The 17709-nt window shown below is 42.3% G+C and overlaps 1 protein-coding gene across 5 annotated transcripts in view; it reads right to left on the minus strand.

The window, feature by feature from the left end:
- Nucleotides 1-17709, minus strand: part of FHL1 (four and a half LIM domains 1) — a 101019-nt gene that overhangs the window by 31014 nt on the left and 52296 nt on the right. Inside the window, exon 1 of one of the 5 annotated variants that reach the window (XM_056539660.1) lies at nt 3801-3850. The exons of the other annotated variants lie outside the window; for them this stretch is intronic. Coding sequence (XP_056395635.1) covers nt 3801-3822 — 22 coding nt within the window. The 5' untranslated portion in view covers nt 3823-3850. Of the gene's footprint in view, nt 1-3800; nt 3851-17709 lie in introns of those variants that run through there. 5 annotated transcript variants of the gene reach the window in all.

Here is a 17709-nt window from a genome sequence, read left to right on the forward strand (position 1 = left end):
GCAACCAATCAGATCACTTTTCATTTTTCACAGGCCTCTTTGAAAATGAAAGAAGCGATCTGATTGGTTGCTATGGGCAAAATGGACAGGTTTTGATAAATCTCCCCTGTGTGTGTGTAATATTAGAGATTATATATAGAAATATCAAACTGATATAACACAAATAATATTTCTCCTCAGGGAAGTGGCTGCTGGGGATGATAAAGCTCCCGGTAGAATGTGCTTGTGGTTTTGAGTTGTTTGCCGTCCTGACAACAGTTGCCTATCATCTGACATTCTTACACAATACAGTAATGGAAGGGAAGTCTCTACACTTCTTTATCTTCTGGAAGAGACGGCTGACTCTGTAGAGGATCAGACAGGAGGGCAGAGGTGATGGTTAGAGATGAGACGACCTTGCAGTAAATTCGATTCGTCACAAACTTCTCGGCTCGGCAGTTGATGACTTTTCCTGCATAAATTAGTTCAGCTTTCCGGTGCTCCCGTGGGCTGGAAAAGGTGGATACATTCCTAGGAGAATCTTTCCTAGGACTGTATCCACCTTTTCCAGCCCACGGGAGCACCTGAAGGCTGAACGAATTTACGCAGGATAAGTCATCAACTGCCGAGCCGAGAAGTTCGTGACGAATCGAATTTACTGTAAGTTCGCTCATCTCTAGTGATGGTCAGAAGCATTTCATAGTCAGATGTAGATGTGCTAAAAATATTAAGACTGTGTGTAGTTTACTTCAATAGACGGCAATAGAGTCCTCGCCATCTGACCCCATTCATGTGTCGGTCATAGCATCTTATCACATCTATCTACTCTATTGATCTCCATATCCTGATTTAGGCTGGGTCCACACTACGTTTTGTCCCATACGGGAGCGCATACGGCAGGAGGGAGCTAAAACCTCGCGCTCCCGTATGTGACCGTATGCGCTCCCGTATGTCATTCACTTCAATGAGCCGACCGGAGTGAAACGTTCGGTCCGGTCGGCTCATTTTTGCGCCGTATGCGCTTTTACAACCGGACCTAAAACTGTGGTCAACCACGGTTTTAGGTCCGGTTGTAAAAGCGCATACGGCGCAAAAATGAGCCGACCGGACCGAACGTTTCACTCCGGTCGGCTCATTGAAATGAATGACATACGGGAGCGCATACGGTAACATACGGGAGCGCGAGGTTTTAGCTCCCCCCTGCCGTATGCGCTCCCGTATGGGACAAAACGTAGTGTGGACCCAGCCTTAGAAGGGTTTTCCTATTATATTTTATATTATTTATATTTAAGGCATGTTTACAACAATCACCATATCTGATATATTAAGGTCCTTCCTAGAAGAATAAGGATTAGGTCAGGGGACCCGTCTAGGTATTGTATATTCTATATATGTCACAAAGGTCTATAGCAGTGGTCTTCAACCTGCGGACCTCCAGATGTTGCAAAACTACAACTCCCAGCATGCCCGGACAGCCAACGGCTGTCCGAGCATGCTGGGAGTTGTAGTTTTGCAACATCTGGAGGTCCGCAGGTTGAAGACCACTGGTCTATAGTAAGAGAGTCTCTCTAAGATTTCAACCATATATTATGGCATACATTACACCAGTGGTCTCCAAACTGTGCCCCTCCAGATGTTGCAAAACTACAACTCCCAGAATGCCCGGACAGCGCATGCTGGGAGTTGTAGTTTTGCACCAGAATGCCCGGACAGCGCATGCTGGGAGTTGTAGTTTTGCAGCATCTGGACGTCCACAGTTTGGAGACCACTGTATTACACCTACAATCCTAAAGAGAACTTTTATAGTACAAACTTACAGCCATGGGAATTATTATACAGTGGTGTTTGGGCATGCTGGGAGTTGTAGTTTTGCAACATCTGGAGGTCCGCAGGTTGAAGACCACTGGTCTATAGTAAGAGAGTCTCTCTAAGATTTCAACCATATATTATGGCATACATTACACCAGTGGTCTCCAAACTGTGCCCCTCCAGATGTTGCAAAATTACAACTCCCATCTGGAGGTGCACAGTTTGGAGACCACTGTATTAAACCTTCAATAGTGAAGAAAACTTTGAGAGTACAAACTACAGCCCTGGGAATGAGAGGCAAAAGGCAAATAAGACAGAACTAATGTACTGTCTCATTGTAAATTACATTAAAGAGGTTTTCCAGTTTAAAGGGGTACTCCGGTGAAAACCTTTTTTCTTTTAAATCAACTGGTGGCAGGAAGTTAAATATAGTTATAAATTACTTCTATTAAAAAAATCTTAATCCTTCCAGTACTTATTAGCTGCTGAATGCTACAGAGAAAATTCCTTTCTTTTTGGAACACTGATGACATCACGAGCACAGTGCTCTCTGCTGACATCTCTGTCCATTTTAGCAACCACGCATAGCAAATGTATGCTAAGGGCAGCATGGTGGCTCAGTGGTTAGCACTGCTGCCTTGCAGTGCTGGGGACTTGGGTTCAAATCCCACTAAGGACAACAATAAATAAAGCGTTATTATTATTATAATACCGTCAGCAGAGAGAACTGTGGTCGTGATGTCATCAGAGAGCATTCCAAAAAGAAAAGAATTTCCTCTGTAGTATTCAGCAGCCAATAAGTACAGGAAGGATTAATATTTTTTAATAGAAGTAATTTACAAATATGTTTAACTTTCTGCCACTAGTTGATTTAAAAGGAAAAAAAAACAGATCTTCACCGGAGTACCCCTTCGGGGCACAAGTGCTGTACTTTGCTGCTGCGTATTTTACTTCCCATTGAAGTCAATGGGTAGCAAAGTCAGCTCCTTATTTTGCCACCCATTGACTTCAATGAGTAGGAAAATACACAGCAGCAAATACGGCACTTGTGCCCCGACCCTAAAGGTTGAGAAATCCTAATGATTGTATAAATGAAAAGTTCCACAACTTTCTAAGCCATTTTTCTAACATATCTGTTTGCTGTCAATGAGTGCGAAAAGATTTGTTTAAATTAGAGGCTGCAATCCGTAAATAGTGCAAGAACACAACTGTATCCAATTCTTGGTTGGCAGCTAGGTATGTAGTGGTATATTACCTTTGCATGTCAGCAACTATTTTCATTCAGTGACAGCAATCAAGTATATTAAACATTGTAAGAAACTGAAACACAAAGTGTATTCAAAAGTCTCAGAACTTTCTATCTATACAGTGATTAAACTTTATACAGTATACATCCAACTAAACAGACTAACGCATTTTCATCATCACTTCTGTAAGATGCAGACGACAGATCCAGACAGATGTTCTACTTTATGTGTCTTACACATTTTTCTCACAAACAACCAGATCACCCCATGCTGACTTTAAACACGAACAATGCTCGCTGCCTTCAATTTAACTCTATTATAAAAACATAATATACTGTATACACACAGTGTTCTTAAAAAAACGCTTTGCACAATCTTTGAACCCACAATTTGCTTCACTTATCACGAAATGTACAATTCTTAAAGTTAAAAACATATAAATTGCAAAATGACTAAAAAATATATATATTTACTCAAAAAAAAAAATCTTTATAACGGCAGCCAAGATAAATGACTGAACTTTCTCTAACCTCTCAAAGTTAACTTCCTATAGGTTCAGTAGTTGCATAGACTACAGAAAATTCTTAAAGATGTGCATCAGCACAACATAAACATCCCTGCAATGAGAAGTATTCCACTAAAGCAAACCGCTAAATGATCCAATAAAAAAAATAAAACAAACCAGAGACAAGTAATAGAAAGCTAAATACAACGTTCACTCATCCTATTATAGTGCGTAATCTCTAACAATTGCCACTTGTTTACCTGAGTGTCTTTCGAACGACATTGTGAGGAGTGTTCACTTAGACAAATGTCCCTTCCGGAGCAGACACAACCCTACTGTTTGATAACATACATTTACAGCAGCTATTAATAAGGAGCCAGAGGCTCTTGTTCACACCCCTCTCAAGGGATTTCATGTATAATCCTGCTTGAAAATCAAGACCATTTTTGGTTATCTTTTGGGAGAAGAATAGGGTCCAAAAAAAGTGTACACATAAAATGCCCACACAACTACTCCAATTTCTAAATTAGCATCCAAGTCTGTGTAGTTGCATAGAAGCCCGTCCCCTTAATGAAACTCAATACCCCATTTGTGGATCAAAGAAAAGATGTGCTGCGTGGATCATCAATGGAAAGTATAGGTCAGACTATTCCTAGATTCTCCCTCCCCTATAGTTGGCTTCTTCTGACAGCACAATGTAATTTAGAAACAGCAAAAGAGTTATATCCAGCTCACCCTTGGGATTACGCTCGGACTGGACCAGGACTAGTCCTCTTAGCACATAGAAAGAAGAGAATGTCCAGCACCAGACTTGTGCAGGGAACTTCTTTATTAGGTTGCCATGGGAAACGACAGGAACTCAAGTAATGTGACGCGTTTCGGCCCGAAACGCGTCACATTACTTGAGTTCCGGTCGTTTCCCATGGCAACCTAATAAAGAAGTTCCCTGCACAAGTCTGGTGCTGGACATTCTCTTCTTACAATGTAATTTATTTGCCATTGCTTAAATAGCCCCAACATATTCCACAGCACTGTATGCAGATTTCTATTACTCACCTCACTAGGTCTCACTGTCTTTTTTCCTATCTAGAACATACAAGCCATATTCTTGGACAGTAAATTTGACCACTTACATAAAATTCAATGCCATTTCCCCCAACTTTGCCTGAAATAGCTGGCACTGGGCACCAGAGGAAGTAGGGGATCAGGGCAGGTAAGTATAATATTTTTTCCTCTTTATCTCAGCCCAACTCTGGACACATGCACTTTGTTTTCCCAGACTACCTGTTTATGGGCAAATTTTGTGGAAACTGAACCAGGCTACTTTTCTTTTTCAAATCATAGCTGGTTTCAACAAAGTTATATGGTGTAATACACTGGGCACAAAAAAAAAATGGTGTATCTAACTAGGCAGTGGACTTTGCAGAGTTGCAACACCTATAGGGTGGGTTTGAGCATCACTAAAGCCCCAACAATTTAGCAAGAAGACTGGTTATCCTGTTGCCTGGAAGAGGTCTGCATACTAAGATACAGACAGGGAGTGTGTGCTGAATGGAGGGGTTGTGTCTACAGGTGGACATTAGTGTTGCTCGCGAATATTCGCAATTCGAATATTATTCGCGAATATCGCATATTCGCGAATATAGCGCTATATATTCGTAATTACGAATATTCGTTTTAATTTTTTTTATTTTAATTTTTTTATTCACAGTACACATCACAGTGATCACCCCTCTCTGCTTCCAGCTTGTGTGGTGTAAAGAAGGCTGTAATACTACTGTGTGAGACTGGCATGCGAAAATTAGCATATGCTAATTTTCGTATATGCGAATTTTTGCATATGCTAATTTTGTTAATGCTAATATTCACATATGTTAATTTTCGCATACGCGAATATTCGTATATGTGAAAATAAAACGAGAATATAACGAATATGCGAATATTCGCGAATATATGACGAATATTCGTCCATATATTCGCGAATATTCGCGAATTCGAATATGGCCTATGCCGCTCAACACTAGTGGACATACTGGTGATACCAGGACCAGAGTCTGTAGCTATTCTCCATCTTGGTAGTGTGGAATGGTGCTTGTTAAGACAAGGGTGTAAATACAAAGTTACTCTCAAGTATATCTCTGCGTTACATCTGATACCCTTAACCCCTTAAAGGGGTACTCCGCTGCTCAGCGTTTGGAACAAACTCCCAAACGCTGGAGTCGGCGCCGGGAGCTCGTGATGTCATAGCCCCATCCCCTCAATGCAAGTCTATGGGAGGGGTCATGACGTCACAAGCTCCCGACGCCGGCTCCAGCGTTTGGAACAGTTTGTTCCAAATGCTGAGCAGCGGAGTACCCCTTTAACCCCTTAAGAACTCCGCCCATTTGGGCCTTAAGGACTCAGACAATTTTATTTTTAAGTTTTAGTTTTTTCCTCCTCGCCCTCAAAAAAATCATAAATCTTTTATATTTTCATCCACAGACTAGTATGAGGGTTTGTTTTTTGCGCGACCAGTTGTCCGTTGTAATGCCATCACTCACTTTACCATAAAATGTATGGCGCAACCAAAAAAAATACTATTTGTGTGGGAAAATTAAAAAGCAATTTTGCTAATTTTGGAAGGTTTCATTTTCACGCCGTACAATTTACGGTAAAAATGACATGTGTTCTTTATTCTTTGGGTCAATACAATTAAAATGATACCCATGATAACATACTTTTCTATTACTGTTGCGCTAAAAAAAAAACGCAAACTTTTTAACCAAATTAGTACGTTTAAAATCCCCCTACTTTGAAGACCTATAACTTTTTCATTTTTCCGTATGAGCAGCAGTATGAGGGCTAATTTTTTGCGCCGTGATCTGTACTTTTTATTGATACCATATTTGCTTATATAAAACTTTTAATACATTTTTTCTACATTTTTTGGGGAATAAAATGTTATAAAAAAAAAGCAGCAATATTGGATTTTTTTTTTACGTTCACGCCATTTACTGTACGGTATCATTAACATTATATTGTAATAGTTCGAATATTTACACACACGCCGATACCAAATATTTAACTTTTTTTTTTTTTTTTTTACACTTTTTGGGGGTGAAATAGGGAAAATGGGACAATTTTTATTGGGGGAGGGGGTTTTTCAAATTTTTTTACTTTTTTTTTTTTTTTTACACTTTAACCCCTTAAGGACCAGGCCATTTTATACCTTAAGGACCGGAGCGTTTTTTGCAATTCTGACCACTGTCACTTTAAACATTAATAACTCTGGAATGCTTTTAGTTATCATTCTGATTCCGAGATTGTTTTTTCGTGACATATTCTACTTTAACTTAGTGGTAAAATTTTATGGTAACTTGCATCCTTTCTTGGTGAAAAATCCCAAAATTTGATGAAAAAAATGAAAATTTTGCATTTTTCTAACTTTGAAGCTCTCTGCTTGTAAGGAAAATGGATATTCAAAATATATTTTTTTTGGGTTCACATATACAATATGTCTACTTTATGTTTGCATCATAAAATTTATGAGTTTTTACTTTTGGAAGACACCAGAGGGCTTCAAAGTTCAGTAGCAATTTTGAAATTTTTCACAAAATTTTCAAACTCACTATTTTTCAGGGACCAGTTCAGTTTTGAAGTGGATTTGAAGGGTCTTCATATTAGAAATACCCCATAAAAGACCCCATTATAAAAACTACACCCCCTAAAGTATTCAAAAAAACATTCAGTAAGTGTATTAACCCTTTAGGTGTTTCACAGGAATAGCAGCAAAGTGAAGGAGAAAATTCAAAATCTTCATTTTTTACACTCGCATGTTCTTGTAGACCCAATTTTTGAATTTTTGCAAGGGATAAAAAGGAGAAAATTTTTACTTGTATTTGAAACCCAATTTCTCTCGAGTAAGCACATACCTCATATGTCTATGTTAATTGTTCGGTGGGCGCAGTAGAGGGCTCAGAAGGGAAGGAGCGACAAATGGTTTTTGGGGGGCATGCCGCATTTAGGAAGCCCCTATGGTGCCAGGACAGCAAAAAAAAACACATGGCATACCATTTTGGAAACTAGACCCCTCAGGGAACGTAACAAGGGGTAAAGTGAACCTTAATACCCCACAGGTGATTCACGACTTTTGCATATGTAAAAAAAATATATATTTTTTTTACCTAAAATGCTTGGTTTCCCAAAAATTTTACATTTTTAAAAAGGGTAATAGCAGAAAATACCCCACAAAATTTGAAGCCCAATTTCTCCCGATACAGAAAACACCTCGCATGGGGGTGAAAAGTGCTCTGCTGGCGCACTACAGGTCTCAGAAGAGAAGGAGTCACATTTGGCTTTTTGAAAGCAAATTTTGCTCTGGGGGCATGCCGCATTTAGGAAGCCCCTATGGTGCCAGAACAGCAAAAAAAAAACACATGGCATACCATTTTGGAAACTAGACCCCTCGGGGAACGTAACAAGGGGTAACGTGAACCTTAATGCCCTACAGGTGTTTCACGACTTTTGCATATGTAAAAAAAAATATTTTTTTTTACCTAAAATGCTTGTTTTCCCAAAATGTTTACATTTTTAAAAAGGGTAATAGCGGAAAATACCCCCCAAAATTTGAAGCCCAATTTCTCCCGATTCAGAAAACACCCCATATGGGGGTGAAAAGTGCTCTGCTGGCGCACTACAGGTCTCAGAAGAGAAGGAGTAACATTTGGCTTTTTGAAAGCAAATTTTGCTCTGGGGGCATGCCGCATTTAGGAAGCCCCTATGGTGCCAGAACAGCAAAAAAAAAACACATGGCATACCATTTTGGAAACTAGACCCCTCGGGGAACGTAACAAGGGGTAATGTGAACCTTTATACCCTACAGGTGTTTCACGACTTTTGCATATGTAAAAAAATATATATTTTTTTTACCTAAAATGCTTGGTTTCCCAAAATTTTTACAATTTTAAAAAGGGTAATAGCAGAAAATACCCCCCAAAATTTGAAGCCCAATTTCTCCCGATTCAGAAAACACCCCATATGGGTGTGAAAAGTGCTCTGCTGGCGCACTACAGGTCTCAGAAGAGAAGGAGTCACATTTGGCTTTTTGAAAGCGAATTTTGCTCTGGGGGCATGCCGCATTTAGGAAGCCCCTATGGTGCCAGGACAGCAAAAAAAAAAACACATGGCATACTATTTTGGAAACTAGACCCCTCGGGGAACGTAACAAGGGGTAATTTGAACCTTAATACCCTACAGGTGTTTCACGACTTTTGCATATGTAAAAAAATATATATTTTTTTTACCTAAAATGCTTGTTTTCCCAAAAATTTTACATTTTTTAAAAGGGTAATAGCAGAAAATACTTAATTTTGAAGCCCAATTTCTCCCGAGTACGGCGATACCCCATATGTGGCCCTAAACTGTTGCCTTGAAATACGACAGGGCTCCAAAGTGAGAGCGCCATGCGCATTTGAGGCCTAAATTAGGGACTTGCATAGGGGTGGACATAGGGGTATTCTACGCCAGTGATTCCCAAACAGGGTGCCTCCAGCTGTTGTAAAACTCCCAGCATGCCTGGACAGTCAACGGCTATCTGGCAATACTGGGAGTAGTTGTTTTGCAACAGCTGGAGGCTCCGTTTTGGAAACAGTGGCGTACCAGACGTTTTTAATTTTTATTGGGGAGGGGGGTTGTATAGGGGTATGTGTATATGTAGTGTTTTTTACTTTTTATTTTATTTTGTGTTAGTGTAGTGTAGTGTTTTTAGGGTACAGTCGCACGGGCGGGGGGTTCACAGTAGTTTCTCGCTGGCAGTTTGAGCTACGGCAGAAAATTTGACGCAGCTCAAACTTGCAGCCGGATACTTACTGTAATCCTCCGCCCATGTGAGTGTACCCTGTACGTTCACATTGGGGGGGGGGGGGGAATCAGTGCAAAACTACAACTCCCAGCATGTACGGTCTATCAGTGCATGCTGGGAGTTGTAGTTTTGCAACCGCTGGAGGCTCCGTTTTGGAAACAGTGGCGTACCAGACGTTTTTCATTTTTATTGGGGAGGGGAGGGGGGCTGTGTAGGGGTATGTGTATATGTAGTGTTTTTTACTTTTTATTTTATTGTGTGTTAGTGTAGTGTAGTGTTTTTAGGGTACAGTCACACGGGCGGGGGGTTCACAGTAGTTTCTCGCTGGCAGTTTGAGCTGCGGCAGAAATTTTGCCGCACCTCAAACTTGCAGCCGGATACTTACTGTAATCCTCCGCCCATGTGAGTGTACCCTGTACGTTCACATTGGGGGGGGGAACATCCAGCTGTTGCAAAACTACAACTCCCAGCATGTACGGTCTATCAGTGCATGCTGGGAGTTGTAGTTTTGCAACAGCTGGAGGCACACTGGTTGTGAAACACAGAGTTTGGTAACAAACTCAGTGTTTTGCAACCAGTGTGCCTTCAGCTGTTGCAAAAGCTACAACCCCCAGCATGTACGGACAGCGGAAGGGCATGCTGGGTGTTGTAGTTATGCAACAGCTGGAGGCATACTACTTTGGCTGGGGATGCTGGGGATTGTAGTTATGCAACAGCTGGAGACACACTGGTTTGCTACTTAACTCAGTGTGCCTTCAGCTGTTGCAAAACTACAACTCTCAGCAGTCACCGACAGCCAACGGGCATGCTGGGAGTTGTAGTTATGCAACCACCAGATGCACCACTACAACTCCCAGCATGCACTTTAGCTGATTGTGCAAGCTGGGAGTTGTAGTTACACAACAGCTGAAGGTACACTTTTCCATAGAAAGAATGTGCCTCCAGCTGTTGCAAAACTACAAGTCCCAGCATGCCCATAAGGGCATGCTGGGAGTTGTGGTGGTCTGCCTCCTGCTGTTGCATAACTACAGCTCCCAGCATGCCCTTTTTGCATGCTGGGAGCTGTTGCTAAGCAACAGCAGGAGGCTGTCACTCACCTCCAACGATCCTCGCCGCACAGGTCAGTCCCTCGTCGTCTCCGCCGCCGCCGCTGCTCCTGGGGCCCCGATCCCAACAGGGGCGCCGGGGATCGGGGTCCCCAGCACCCGGGGTGCACGTCCCGCACCCGCTCACGTCCTCCGGAAGAGGGGCGGAGCGGGTTGCGGGAGTGACACCCGCAGCAGGCGCCCTGATTGGTCGGCCGGTAATCCGGCCGACAAATCAGGGCGATCGTGAGGTGGCACCAGTGCCACCTCACCCCTGCTGGCTCTGGCTGTTCGGGGCCGTCGGAGACGGCCCCGAACAGCCTGTAATTCCGGGTCACCGGGTCACTGGAGACCCGATTGACCCGGAATCCGCCGCAGATCGCTGGACTGAATTGTCCAGCGATCTGCGGCCATCGCCGACATGGGGGGTCATAATGACCCCCCTGGGCGATATGCCCCGATGCCTGCTGAACGATTTCAGCAGGCATCGAGGACCGGCTCCGCTCCAGATGGTTGCGGGGGGCCGGTAAAACACATGACGTTCTCATACGTCACGTGTCCTTAAGGACTCGGAAATGGAGACGTATGAGAACGTCATGTGTCCTTAAGGGGTTAATAGTCCCCATAGAGGACTATTTATAGCAATAATTCGATTGATAATACTGTTGAGTGCTATGTATAGGACATAGCACTGATCAGTATTATCGGTGATCTTCTGCTCTGGTCTGCTCATTCGCAGACCAGAGCACAAGACTCATGAAAGGCAGCGTAGGCAGGTGAGGGGACCTCCGTCTGCCGCTCTGGATGATCAGATCACCGCGGCAGCGATGCATCCGATCCGATCATCCATTTTAGTGTCAGCAATGCTGCAGATGCCGTGATCTGTATTGATCACGGCATCTGAGGGGTTAATGGCGGACATCCACGCGATCACGGATGTTCACCATTACCGGCGGGTCCCTGTCTGCTATCAGCAGCCGGGGCCTTCCGCGCATGACCCGAGCATCACTTCGATGCTCACGGTTATGTATAGGGCGTAAATGTACTTTCTGGTGCGTTAAGTACCACCTCACCAGGACGTACATTTACGTCCTGCGTTGTTATGGACTTAAGGACCAAGCCCATTTTGGCCTTAAGGACCAGGCAAATTTTCATTTTTGCACTTTAGTTTTTTCCTCCTATCCTTCTTAAAATCATAACGCTTTGAATTTTGTACCTGCAGACCCATAAAAAGGCTTGCTTTTTGCTTCACCAATTGTACTTTGTAATGGCATCAATCATTTCATAACCAAATCCACGGCGAAACAAAAAAAATATATAAAAATTTGTGGGGTGAAATTGAAAAAAAAAACATGCCATTTTGTTACTTTTAGGGGCTTCCGTTTCTACGCAGTACACTGTAAAAATGACATATTATCTTTATTTTGTAGGTCCATACCGTTACAAGGATACCCAATATATGTAGGTTTTATTTTATTTTACTACTACCAATATTAGTATGCTTAAAATTGTCCTCATCTTACTCTATAACTTTTTTTTATTTTCCGTATACAGAAATGTGTGAGGGCTCTTTTTTTGCGCTGTGATCTGTAGTTTTTATCTGTACCATTTTTGTTTTGATGGGACTTTTTGATCGCTTTTTATTAATGTTTTCATGGTATGTGGAGTGACCAAAAATGCACAATTTTGGGCTTGTTTTTTTTTTTCTACTTGTACACCATCGACCATGCGGTTTAACTAACATTATATTTTAATAGTTTGGACATTTACACACACGGTGGTACCCCATATGATTATGTTTATTTTTGATTAATTTTATTTAAAAAATGGGAAAAGGGGGTGATTCAAACTTTCATTAGGGAAGGGGTTAATTCCCTTTTATTAACTCTTTTTTTTTAACACTTAACTTTTTCTTTTTAGTCCACATAGGGAGCTATAACATGCAATCTTGCAATTGCATACATTGTTCAATGCTGAGCTTTGGCTCAACATTGATCAGTGTTATCGGTACTCTGCTGCTGTAGCCTGCCATGGCTAGCTGGGGACATTAGAGCACCGATCAAACAGCGAGTAGGCAGATAAGGGCCCTCCCGCCGTTCACTCAGCTGATCGGGACCCGCATTTTGCCGCGGATGTCCCGATCAACTCCACTAAGCTAACCGGCACCATTAACTCCCGCATTTAGATGCCGCATTCAACTTTGATCGTGGTGTCTGAAGGGTTAATGCCGGGCATCTGCCTGATTGGCAATGTCTGGTATTAACCGTGGGTCCTGGCTGCTGATAGCTACTGGGACCCACTGGGTATGAAGTGTGCTCAGCTCGTAAGCACACTTCAAACCATGGTAACAGGACTAGGGCATACAAGTACGCCCTTGGTCCTTAAAGGGGTTCTCCACCATAAGGGCATATTAGTACGTACCTGGCAGGCAGTAATGCACATACTTAGGAAGGATCTGCACTTATCTTGGGGCTAAATGGCTATGTTGTGAGATTGAAACCCATTGAAACATAAATGAGCTACATCCATTCAAAAGACCTGTGGTGTTCAATCAGGGTGCCTACAGCTGTTGCATTAGTTGCAGATTGATCTCTCTCCCACCAAATGACCGCTCCACCCATTGAAGCAGACAGGCTCCCTGTCATCAGCTGACTAGAAAACCGTCACACATCGGTACAGACACTATATTATGAAGTACACTAACTTTACAACCCCTGTAGCCTAGTCAAATGAAAAAAAATCCTGGAATACCCCTTTAAGTACCAGGACGCAAGAGCGTACCTGTATGCCCTTCATCCTTAAAGGGGTACTCTGCTGCTCAACATTCCGAACAAAATGTTCCAAACGCTTAGAGCCGGCGCTGGGGGCTCATGATGTCGTGACCCCCCCCTCAATGCAAGTCTATGGGAGGGACGTGGCAGCCGTCAGTGTTCTCTAAGTGTAAGAGGAATCTGAGAAGCTGTGTATCTCTTATAGAGACTGTGAGGGAGACATATCAAAGCCTGTGCAGAGGAAGAGTGATGTAGTTGTCCATTTTAAAGAGGCCTGTGAAAAATGAAAGATGCAATCTGATTGGTTGCCATGGGCACCTGGTCCATTTTTCCTCTGCACAGGTTTTGATAAATCTCCCTCTATAACCACTATGCTTCTGTACCACTTAAAGTGACAGTAACCACCAAGTGTGTTGGGTGAAAAATGAAAGCTTTCTTGTTTGCATCATGCCAGTTGGGTGGCACAGTGACCCCTTACATACTCATATTGTGGAGAAGAGTTGTTAAACCATGGACAATACATGGACAAAATAAGATTGTGTCCTCCAATACTGGAGTTAGTACTCTACTGTTGAAGAAAAACTGTATGCAGGTTTTTAGAGTATAAAGTAAGGACACGACTGTATAGGACTTTTGCAAAGGATAGGGGAAAAGATGTTAGATCGTGGGGGTGCCACTGGGATCTCCGGGCGGGTAGCTGCAAAGTCCATTCATGTCTATGGGAGGGGGGGGGGGGGGGGGGTGGCTTGTACTTGCATCGCCAGTCACTGAGCACGGAGAGGAGTTCGCTCTGTGCACCGAATGACAGAGGTGCCACAGCAGAGATTGCGGGGGTCCCCAGCGGCGGGACCCCCACGACCTAACATCTTATGCCCTATCCTTTGGATAGTGGATAAGATGTTTTCAGTGGAGTACCCCTTTAACTCTAGTCTGAGGCCTAATAAGATGATATAAGTTTACACTGTAGAATTGCAAAGGTAATTACACAAAGATATATCTACAATAGTATACATGCAGTTTTGTGGTGTCAGTCAACTACACAATATTATCTTACCTAATTTTCCATACAAATAGGACTGTTTTGTCTAAGCAAGGAATCTGATAGCCCTGTTGGTGCTTACAGTATTAGTAAGTGGATTGCTACTTGGGCAGGTGCCTAGGGTGCTGAGAGAGGAGGTGGATGCCAACAAGCCGCTCTAACCACCTCAGCCAGATATTTAGATACAGGACTGTGGAGATAATTGAATTAAAGCCTACACTATCTGCCCCTATGTAATCAACAAAGTATTTTATTTAAAAATATATAATAAATGTTCCTAATGTTCTTAATATTCCAGTGGAGGTAGGAATTTACTAGAGCGGTTTCCAAATGTATGCACATTTATAAAATACCATATTACAGTGGATGGCATTATCTGAGCCATAACATTATATTCCCCAATAACATTCAGCACAGATGCTACACTGGCCATAGTCTTCACAAATGATTTATAAATCATAAAGATGTAGTGGTCTATATAATATTGCTTGCAAAGGAAGGTCCAGAGAGTCTGTCATATAGCCCTTACTAAAATGTATGCTGTTCCCTAAGGACAACCATTAGCATCAGTGGAAGCTGTCAAAGCAGTGGGTCTCCCCATCTGTAGATTACTAGTACTGGTGATAAGCTTGTCAATTGGCCAGGAAAATCATGACAAATGGAACCAGCTGAGTTGGATGTGTGTGTGGGAGTAAAGGTTAACGCTGGTTTAACTCAAGCATAGAAAGGTTATATATACTTTTTTAGTGGTCTCAGCAATATAAACATTTCTACAATATCACAAAATACACTTTTAAAATATGAAATAAAAATGCATGAAGAGAGAACACAGCAGAGGAAATGAAGGTCATACATAGTAAACTAGTACTGATGAAAAGTGAACACCAACACTGGGACCCCCCGCAACCCCCAATGATGGCAGATGGTACTCAAGCAGTTAACCCATGTCGAGTGTAGATGTTTAGGTGATGTACAGGAGTCAGAATAGACAACCTGGCCAGTCTGCAGCTACAAAACCTCATATACAACATTCTGTGATGCATTGTGTTGAACCATATTTTTTTTTTCCAATAGCCAGCAATAAAGGAGATCTCCGGGATAGAAAACTGTATCCCGTTATCCTAAGGATAAGAGATAAGTGTTAGATCGCAGGAGAGCGGGGGGCTGGGGAGGGTGTCTGACCGCTGGGACCCTCGAGATCTCCATCCCGGCACCCTGGCTTGCCTCCTGAATTGGACTTGTCGACCACCGTACGAAGCGATGGCCGACACGCCCCCCTCAATGCATCTCTATTTGGGAGCGGGAGCGCTGCACTCGGGAATCTCCAGCTCTTCCATAGAGCTGAATGGAGGGGCTGTGTCAACCATTGCTTTGCGAGGCGGTCGACACGCCCCATTTAGAAGAAAAGCTGTGGCACCAGCTAACGGGGGTCCTGGCGGTTGGACCCCCCAGCGATTTGACACCTATCCCCTATCCTTAGGATACCAGATAGGTTTTTCTATCCCGGAGTACTCCTTTTCAGCATAATATGCTACAGCAACTGTGGATCAGACCAGACAGGCTAGCCATGGAACCCTGAAGCAAATCAATGAGACTCGGGGGCCAAACGAGTATTGCTGGTCCTCTCTGTTCATCCTTGGACACCTTTCGGTAGGTACTAACCATTACATACTAGGAACACCCAACGTTGTAAAAATGCTTCGACCAAGTCATCTATCCCTTGTCAAAGTTGTTCCGATTCTTATGCTTGCCTATTTTTCTTGCTTTCAACATAGAAGTTTCAAGAAGTGACTGTTCTTTTGCTGCCAATGTAACAATATAATCAATGCTATTCACTTCACCTGGTAGTGGTTATTATTATGGCTATACAATGTCAGTCAGAAACACTGTATAGTTGTGTTTCTTACTTTAAAGACAATTGTTCCTTAGTATCAAAAAAGTTTTTAAATAAAACATGTAATTCAACTTTTAAAGATTTGGGGTAAGCATCGCCATATTGAGATGGATATATATACAATAAAGGACAGAAAAGTGTTAACTTGTCAAACATAAACTCACAATACATGTTTATTTTACTCATAAGAATTATGTTCACATAGGCCAAAAAAACTCAAAAAATGGGGTTTTCATCTCCTATTGAGACAGTCCAAAAATCATCCACCCAATTCGAGTTTTATGATAATGATTTATAAATAATAAACATAAAGATGTAGTGGTCTATATAATATTGATATATAATATATATAATATAATAAACTACAAAGCCCTAGGTCAGCGGTCTTCAAACTGTGGCCCTCCAGATGTTGCAAAACTACAACTCCCAGCATGCCCGGACAGCCAACGGCTGTCCGGGCATGCTGGGAATTGTAGTTTTGCAACATCTGGAGGGCCACAGTTTGAAGACCGCTGACCTAGGTGATCATTACAAGAATCTAACTCCATCCTATCCATAAAACGCCAACAGCCGCCATTACCATTTTGCTACATGGCGAGAGATCCTGTATTTTGGATCTACATGTGCGTACCAGAATCATGGAGTATCTCCTGTGTTTCCTTCATCCCTGTTGTTTGTTAAAGGGGTACTCTCGTGGAAAACTTTTTTTTTTAAATCAACTGGTGCCAGAAAGTTAAACCGATTTGTAAATTACTTCTATAAAAAAATCTTAATCCTTCCAGTACTTATTAGCTGCTGAATACTGCAGAGGAAATGGTTTCCTTTTTAGATTTCTCTGATGTCATGACCACAGTGCTCTCTGCTGTCCATTTTTAGGAACTGTCCTGAGCAGCATATGTTTGCTATGGGGATTTTCTCCTGTTCTGGACAGTTCCTAAAATGGACAGCAGAGGTCAGCAGAGAGCACTGTGGTTGTGACATCAGAGAAATCTAAAAAGTAAAGCATTTCCTCTTTAGTATACAGCCCCTAAAAAGTACTGGAAGGAGTAAGATTTTTTAATAGAAGTAATTTACAAATCTGTTTAACTTTCTGGCACCAGTTGATTTAAAAAAAAAAAAAAAAAAAGTTTTCCACGTGAGTAGCACTGGCTAGTGTATGCTAGCAACAAAACACAAAGCTTATCCTGGGATCTGCCAACACTGTCTATCCTAGCTTAATGCATGACACAGGATCTAATAGATGGAGGAAGGTACATGATATGATGACATGGCCGTGAGCCATAACATATGAACCTATTTGTTGGTTTCATATGATGCATTTAAGCTGTTTCAACTAGAGATGAGCGAACTTACAGTAAATTCGATTCGTCACAAACTCCTCGGCTCGGCAGTTGATGACTTTTCCTGCATAAATGAGTTCAGCTTTCAGGTGCTCCCGTGGGCTGGAAAAGGTGGATACAGTCCTAGGAGACTCTTTCCTAGGACTGTATCCACCTTTTCCAGCCCACCGGAGCACCTGAAAGCTGAACTAATTTATGCAG

This window comes from Hyla sarda, chromosome 9, assembly GCF_029499605.1.
Source record: "Hyla sarda isolate aHylSar1 chromosome 9, aHylSar1.hap1, whole genome shotgun sequence".
Classification (NCBI taxonomy): Eukaryota; Metazoa; Chordata; class Amphibia; order Anura; family Hylidae; genus Hyla; species Hyla sarda.